Source organism: Fistularia commersonii, chromosome 8 (assembly GCF_037954325.1).
Source record: "Fistularia commersonii isolate RoL2024-O1a breed Wild chromosome 8, RoL_Fcom_v1.0, whole genome shotgun sequence".
In the NCBI taxonomy this organism is placed as follows: Eukaryota; Metazoa; Chordata; class Actinopteri; order Syngnathiformes; family Fistulariidae; genus Fistularia; species Fistularia commersonii.
The window spans coordinates 7,143,553-7,152,016 of NC_141291.1; the positions used below are offsets into that span (position 1 = coordinate 7,143,553).

Below are 8,464 nucleotides of genomic sequence, written 5' to 3' on the forward strand. Positions count from 1 at the left end.
CGCTGACAGAAATGTCCAGAGCAACTGCAGCCCGGGATCCGTTCATCTTGGGAAGACGCAAACGAGCTGGAGAGAAAGTCCCGATCCCTTTTTTTTCACGACGTGTAAATCTTCCGTTAGCCGTGTGCTGCTGCGTGCCGCCGTGAGGACGCCGACCGCAAGCCCCAAACATATCCCTGCAGACGGGAACTCTTGGCTCGTACGGCAACATCCGCTTCTGATTAAAGCGAGCCTCCCGCTCTCTCTCGGCTTTGTCCTTTTTAAGTCAACATCTGAGCAGACGGGGCCGGCTTTTGGGTCGGGAGGGGCTGGTTTGGCCCCCCGGACACAAATCACCGCAGCGGATACCTGCTAATGTGACGCCGGTGCAAGGGTGCACTCTGAGGGGGGGTACGAACCTGCGAGGGGAGAAGGTTCGTCGCCCGCCCGGACCTCCTGTGCGGTCGGAATTCTGCTGCGTTCCAATGACGTGCTGACGGGCTGTCTAATGTTTATGTGAACTCAGAGGACAAATAAACATGGAAACAGATGCACGGCGGTGACGAAGGATGCTCCTCTGCTTTGCTGCAGATGCCCGGGTACTCCTGCTCCGGGGCGACTGAGCACTACCTTCCACGGTCTCAAGCGTTCACTTTGAATCGACTAAAATTGTACATTCTGGGTGTGAAATTCTCATTGATGTTGTTGAAGTAACTGTGGAAATGAAATTAGACATCTCACCAGACCTTTTCCTCTAAATTCAATCAAGACTACATTTACTGGAAATGTTGGACACTGCAAAGATTCATACTGACTCATTGGCAACGAGTCCTAAAACCCCTGGTGGACAAACTGCTCATGAAACACTGAGAGCTTTCGTTCATGCATCTTCAACAGAAGAGCAGCAAAATGTCAAGTACCAGGAAGCGAACGATGCGGATTGAGACTGTGACATTGCCTTACGATAGCAGGATCTGTGGAAGTGAATGGCCTGTTTTTCTAGGTTCTTCCCCAAGACCCCCCTGCTTGGCAGCTCCAACCCCAGCATCCTTCTACCCAGATCATCAAACATCTGCTGTCCATCTGATGGACTCCTTCCTGACCCTCTCCATCTTCCTCGCTCCCAAACAGTAACCTCCACATGTCATCTCTGCCTCCTGTCTTCTCCTCAGTGTCTCCAAACCAGACAACACCACTGCTATCACCTCCAACTTCTCCACCTCACCTTTCAGTATCGCCCAAATACTCTTTTCTCCCCCCGTTACGACCTACTTGCACATTATGTCAAAACATTGAGATACCAAAATGATATAGGCAATGCTGAAGATCCAGTGGACCATCAAGTGAATGCCAGTCACCAGTGGCCTTTTTAGCAACAAGCTGTGACAGCATGAGTTGATCTTCTGATATTTAGGAAACTGAAATCACAGCAGAAAGTGCTGCAGGGATGGTGAGAAAGACTTGAAACTACCGCTGCGCCCCACGTATGGTTTTATCCGCCGGCGATACCGTGATCCCGGATTCTGGATCCGGTCCGCATCGGGTTTCGGATGGCCCGTTGTAGCTCCGCTTGAACGACGCTAACGGAAGCAGAGCCGGAGAGTCCGAGCACGTTCCGTAAGAGCCGGAGGAACCGGTGCATTCGCTGGCGGTTCTTCTCAGCTTCATGGCTCTCGAGAGGAACCTCTGGCACCGCAGGACAGATAATTTTGATTATACGTTTCAGAAAAAATGAGTTTTTCTCTTTGCTCTCTGTTTCCCCTCCTTGTTTTCGGCCCTGCTTTTTTCTCGCTGTGAGCGTCAGACATCTGGAGCGCCGCTCGAACACCTGTTTTCAATTCGGGCGAGCGACAGGAACATTTGATTGTTTCTCACAACCGCCCCCCCCATCCCCTCCTCCATTGCCCCATTGTTATGTTTAGACTGAGGAGCGGTTATTCTAAAGGTGGCGTATGGAGGAATCATTTAAACATGATTAAGACCGATGGAGAGAAACACAAAGTCCAGCGTACGCGATGATTTTCCAGGTATTTTATCTGCACTTCTGGCACCTTCCTCCGCGTTTGCTTTCAAATGGGTTCAGCATGTTTGAGATTAAATGGAATGAGTAACGTCTGACTGTTAAACTTTTGCCCTGTAACTGGGAAAATAATCACTATACGCTATGAAATGATGATAGCTATGAAAGGTAAATTCACTATTAAATAATTGCGCCCGTTAAGCTATTTGACAGAAGGTCTCGCTGGAGGTCGCGGTACATCTCGGCAGGAATGTTTGCGAGCACGGAGTCGACAAAATGATCGCTAACGTGTTGGTGAATATTCATCGCCGTAAGGGTACGGTTAGCGTCCAACAACTTGGTCACGGCGAATGTTCTGGACGAGCAATGCGAGTCCTGTGGAAAACAACAAAAGAGCTCATTAACTGACGGTATTTTACGTCTGAACTTTTACTTTCTGCATCAAATGGGAGCTTGCAAATGGTACAAAAGAACATGGAGATTTCAGCCGGAGCAAAGAATAACTGTGCATGATAAATAAGCACTGATTGTCCATAAACGCCACGGGATCAATACAATTTTTGACCCGTGTCAAGTCAAGTCGTGTCAGATCGCACAGAATTCTGAAATTCGGAAACACCTTGACGACGGCCGCCTTCTGCCTCGACCGGTTGGGTTAGAAAAAGTGTGATCGAGACAGAGGGGGTGTGAAGGTTGGGAGGGAAAAATGCTACCGCTAATTCCAGTCATGCTAAGTGTTATTAGCCGATAGCTGCCATGATGGAATAACAGCTTTGATATTCATAAAAGAAATGAGAGATTGGAGAAGATATGAGGTTACTATCGTGCACTGATGAAGAGACAAGAATCTGACGGGACGGGAAGTGAGAACCTGAGAGAGGTGCATCATGGGACGCCTCACCGGCCAAACGCTAACTATTTGCTTTCCCAACTAGCCGAAGCCTATGCTTGAACCCGTCTTGTTGTTCACCATCGTTTCCTGGCACGGCGACTGCATGCAGGCAGGTGATAAACATGCCAGATGCGCACTTTATTATCATATTATTCATTAATAATATATTCACTTTTCTATATGCTTACTTTGCACTAAACAGAACACAAAAAAAAAACACAAAAGTTCAAAGGTTACTGTTTTATGTAACAGTGCACTTTGCTGCTAATTTACACTCTGTTATTATTATTATCATTATTATTTTGTTGATTTCATGCCACCGCGGGATTGTGAGAAACATCTTCTCCATTCCTCTGTACGTCCAGTGACTTTGACTTTAGCTCAGCTGAAAAGGTCTTTCATAAAAACCTTAACCACAAACACACACACATCAGAGAGACAGCACATATGTTTGAGAGGTAAAGTCACACTGAGATGGTTTAGACGTGGATCTGGGTAGAAGGATGCTGAGGTTGGAGGAGGTTTAGGGGAAGGCTAGATAGGAGGTTTATGGATGGAGGGGAGGAGGACAGGAAGTTAGATGGAGAGAAGAAGGTTAGATGGAGGCAGGTGATAGGTGAATGAAGAAGTAGAAGACTCATTCTGGAATGGAAATACAGCGGCTATTTTGTAAAAGGCAAATACATATAAATTCCAAGACATTCATTCTTTCATGCATTATCTGCACTCAGGATCCCAGAGGAACCCCATGCAGACACGGTTAGAACATGGAGACTCCGAAACATCTACTATATAACTCCCCTTTATTGAACATTCAGTACATAGCATTAGGGTGTAGCATCTTCAGGCGACCCTTTACATAATTTAAATGCCTGATGCTGAAATAAAAAATAAATTTGTTGAATACAGAATCCGAAGGATACATTTAGAAAACACAAAGACAGGGTTTTGCCTGGTGCACTTGGTATTCACCTGTTGATATGAGAGTATTATGGGATGGACCTATGGGATGAAAACACCTTTTTTTTTTTTTTTTATAAAGAATCGTTATTATCATTAAAATGATGAATACATGAATAAGAGAAACGGTAACACAACCCGAAGGAACCAACTGCATAGGCACTGGAGACACACACACACACACACACACACATGCACACACACACACACACAAAGAATTGGTCACTGCTCAACCAGCCGAAGTACTCGTAGTAACGGTAGTACTTGTAGTTTTCATTTCGAATACAACGTAAATTCCTCAAAATAACAACATGAACAGTACTACGTGGTACAGATGAGTACTTGTACCTTCTGCACTTAATTACAATTTGGTAAACTGTTGAATCTGCTCTGCAATTCAATGTGCAAAACTTCATTACAATGTGTGGATGAGAAAAGTCCACGCGGCCTCCTCTGAGGTCACGCTGCGACCCAGAGGATGGAGATGCTAGTGCCGGCCTCCTGCGCGATCTGGTTGACCCGTCCGCGGACGCAGTCCAAGGTAACGAAGACGGCGGTGCCGTTCCGGACCTGGAAGGAGGCCCTCAGCCCGACGCCGGCCCACTCGCTCCCCTCCGGCATGTGTCCGGAGGCCTGCTGGGCCACGGGGCCAACTGGCCCTCGCTGCCCCGGACCCTCCGCCTGGTGCAGAGTCAGCTTCACGATGCTGCAGGAGTGGATCAACTTCAAACTGAGGGCCACGTTCGCCGTCCCCGTTTCGTGGAATACGATGTTCTTGCGCCCGTGAGGCTCGCCGGAGCGAGCCAGGCGCACCTGGGGCGAGTCCGGAGAGAGCTGCCGGAAGAACAAGGGTTTGTTCCTGACGGCTCCGGAGGGGAGGCCGGTCCGGGCGACGGTGGCGGTCAGGGCGGAGGACAGCGCGGAGGGAATCCAGATCAGACTCAACATGCTGATCCCCGTGCCGTCGCCGAAGTAGCGGATGTTGCACTGGGACGGAGACGTGACCTCGAAGCCGAGCGTGTCTCCGCCACCGACGCTCACGGCACCGGACAGGGTGATCGACGTGTCCCTGTAGTTGACTCCGGTCTTGTAGGCCTGCATCGTCTCCTGGCCGGTGCCGTTGCGGTTCGTGTAGGCGATCAAGGAGAACCCCTCCTGGACGCAGGTGTGGCCCATGGAGTAAAGAGCCTGCTGCAGGACGAACTTAACCACGCCACGCTCCGTGAAGCGCACCCCCCGGTTGTCATGGGTCAGGCTGATCATGTAAGGGTCGGACACCGAGGTCACGCGGAACGTCGGCCGGTAGCTGGTCTGGTAGTGCGCCAGCAGGGACATCTGAGCCGTCATGGCGACGGCGCCGGTGTCGTGGGACAACCACAGCAAGCTGAAAGACGGCCCGGCGACGTCGTACACGTGGAGATCCTTGCTCTGATTGCAGTGCTGATTCGGACTCTTCAGCAGCAAACTGACGGTGTGGTTGGGCTCCACCTCCACCCCGGCGCCGACGCTGACACCCTGGAGGTACTTCCCGTCCGGCTGCTCGATCCGCACGCCGCTGAGGTCCTGACCCTCCTCCTCCTGGCTTCCGTTAAGGCGTATCCCAACCCGGAGGAAGTTCCTGCAGTTGTGCTTCACTGCGAAGTTGTGATCCAACCACACCAGGCCGTGTTGCAAGAAGACCACCTGCCCTGCCTCGTTGGACAGAAGGTCGCTGCTCTTCTTGCCCCGTATGTTCAGCTGGAGTCCAGAAGAAATATGGCTGCCGGAGCTCCTGGCAGGCGGGACTACGACATTCGCCCCCCACGACTGCGACAGCCTGGTCTCCGAGGGCAGCCCGCAGACCGAGTCGCCGACGGCCGTGCACGGAGCGGTGACGGGCTCGCCGTCGCAGCCCGAACACGCCGTGCACTCCTGAAGCTCCAGGTTGAAGAAATAGCCGTGACCGCAGAGACCGAGCAGAGCTTCCCTCTCGGACACGCCCAAACACCTGAAGCCACCTTGGAGGAGAAGGTTTGGTTGTCAGCCTGCCATTGAACCCAATGCGGGATCATCCACAAGTTGAAGGAGCGAGGACGCGTGTTGGACAAACCTGGGGTGTTCAGGCACTTCACACGTTCACCGCACACATCCGGGATCTCCAGACATTCATCTCTGTCCTGTGAAAGAACAAGCAGAGCACGAGCGACCTCAACCAAACCGTAAAAAAAAGGAATTTTCTCCCCTCTGCGATGGAAGCCCACGCAAGACTCTAGGTGCGTCGGTTCTTTCATCGTCTGCACCGCTGACGGAGCGGCCTGCTTTTGGAGCTCTGCTTCGGAGCGGAGCTTAAACGACCGACTTCCCGACATGCGGGAGTGTGTTTGACGGCGGAGTACCTGACACATCCTGTCTGCGGTGGGAGAGCACTGTGAGATCAAAAAGAAGCCCGGAGGACACATGGTGCACCTGGAACACCGGGGAGGGTCCGCCTGGAAGTCGCAGAACTCCTCGGGCCCGCAGGCGGGGGAGCAGGCCAGCAGAGGCTGGGGGAGGTGGGCCTCCCCGACCACGTCCATAACCTTGGCGTCCAGGTCCATCTTGTGGACGGCGTAGGACTTCTGCAGGTGGCTGCGGGCCTGGCTCTGGAGGCCGGCCAGGTGGCTCTCAAAGTAGGTCTGCAGCTCGCCCTGCAGGCCCTGGAAGGAGACCTGCTTCACCGTGTCCGAGAGGAGGCCGTACTGAGACTTCACCACGTCCATCTGCTCGTACATGCGCCGCTGCTGCTCCAAGATCTGCCGCTGCTGGGACAGAAGCGCCTCCTGCTGGTCCACCAGCTTCTGCTGCAGATCTCGTATGACCATCTGCTGGGCTCGCAGGGCCTCCACCAGCTTCTCCTGCCCCTTGGCCAGCTGGAGATGCAGGATGAGCGCGTCCTCCGACGGGACCTCGTTCTCCCCTGGCGAAGACATCGCGAACGACAAAGGGAGCGGCGTGAAGACCCTTCTCAATGTTCGACGACCGGACTTTCGGCTTCGTTCAAATAAAATAAATTAAAGGAAATGCCGAGTTCGGACGTCGGCCGAGGAATTCGAGAGCGGGAGCCGAGACCTTCTGGGGTGTTTTTGGAGGAACATCAAAAGCGCTCTGATTTTCTGCACCGTCGACTCCCGACCCTCTCAGACGGAGGGTCAACAAAAGCCCTCCGAACATCTCCGCTGAGGTTTGCTCTCAGTCTGGGAGTTGGAAATGTTTTCAGCTCAGGGTAGCCAACCCTGAGGTCGCTTCATGGTCTGCAGGGAATGCTGGAGATGGTGGATGAAGGTGATGAAGATGATGGGAACTGACCTGGCTTGATGTCACACGTCAGCTGGACTCCTAAAGGCGCTCCTGCGGCGTCGGCGGAAGGATATCCCAACTCCGGGAAGTCTCCCAGGAACTGAGCGGCTCTGTCGGACAGGCGGACCGGCTGGAGGAGCTCTGCGGCGGGGAGAGGCGCCTCCTCCGACCCGGGGGGACAGCCCTCCGCCCCGCAGGCCCGGGCCCGGGTGCGGGGCCGGATCCGGACCGGGAGCCTGCACTCGATCCCCCTGCACTCCCGGGTGTCGTTGGCGAGCTGGAGGGGCTCCCCGGGGCCGGTGCACCCCGCGGCGGGGCAGCCCCTGGCCGGCGGGGCCCCCGGCTGCGGGTCCCTGACCTGCCGTGCCGGGTTAAACTGCCGCGGCGGCCTGGAGGTCCTGCCCCCGGCCCGCGGCTCCGACGGCCGGGCGTCGGCGGCGGCGCGCTCGGCGTCCAGCAGGAGCGCCAGGGTGAGGAGCAGCAGCAGCTCCGAGGAGACCCGCATCTTGCATGGGTCGGCGGAAAGTCCTCCTCCTGCGAGAGAAGAAGGTCGCTTCCAAATTTTTAAAAGTGCATAAAGTCCATGGAGGGGGGGGAGAGGGGGTCTTCTCCGGGTTCTGGGACTGAAGCGATGGTCTTCTCCTGGCCGTCAGTGGAGCGCACAACCCTCGGCCGCCCGCATCTCCGCAGCCTCTCCGCCGCTCTGAGGTCTCCAGCTCCACACTGAAGGTCTGAGGCATTCCTGAGGCTTCATTAGCATCGGGTTTCCACCGCGGATTAACCCCTTCCCCCCCGGGAGGCTGAGCATTCCCCCCGGTCTCTCTGCTGGATCACCGTGGGACACCTCGGTGGTGGAGGTGTGTTCTCCACGCAGGTTCCTTCACTTCCCCCCCCCCCCTCTGACCCGTGGACATCTCAACTCCAGAAAAAAAAAAAAAACTTTTTTTTTTTTCTTCCTCTTCTTCCTTTTGTTTAGCAAACCCTGCATGTTGAGACAGCTGCCGGTTCTCCCCCGTCCACCCCGTGTCCTTCACGACGCTCGGCCTTGTCAACACCGACCCCCCCTCCCTTTGCAGTCGGAGCCGACAGAAGTCCGACTTTTGTCCGTCGGACCTCCGGCGAGGCAGGAATGCAGAAAAACCCCCAGCTGGTTCTTGGACTGGCTCCTTCTCTGGGCCTCGTTGCCAGGATCTCCCGGGGCGGAGGGGTATCTGGTGGGGTTGGAGAGGTATCTGGGGCCGATACGGGGCCCCGGACTGTTACGCTTTCACTCTGGCGTACAGTTCTTCGCTTCGTTG

At 54.2% G+C, this 8,464-nt stretch overlaps 1 protein-coding gene across 1 annotated transcript; it reads right to left on the reverse strand.

Moving 5' to 3' along the window:
* Window positions 1–3,677: 3,677 nt before the first annotated feature.
* nell3 (NELL (neural EGFL like) family member 3) lies at window positions 3,678–7,999 on the reverse strand. Its single transcript, XM_086150848.1, has 4 exons — window positions 7,176–7,999; window positions 6,227–6,786; window positions 5,941–6,007; window positions 3,678–5,848 (listed from the first exon to the last, which is right to left on the reverse strand). The coding sequence occupies exons 1-4, from the start codon at window positions 7,669–7,671 to the stop codon at window positions 4,311–4,313; spliced, it is 2,661 nt and encodes an 886-aa protein (XP_086006974.1). The 5' UTR covers window positions 7,672–7,999; the 3' UTR covers window positions 3,678–4,310.
* Between the last annotated feature and the right edge of the window lie 465 nt (window positions 8,000–8,464).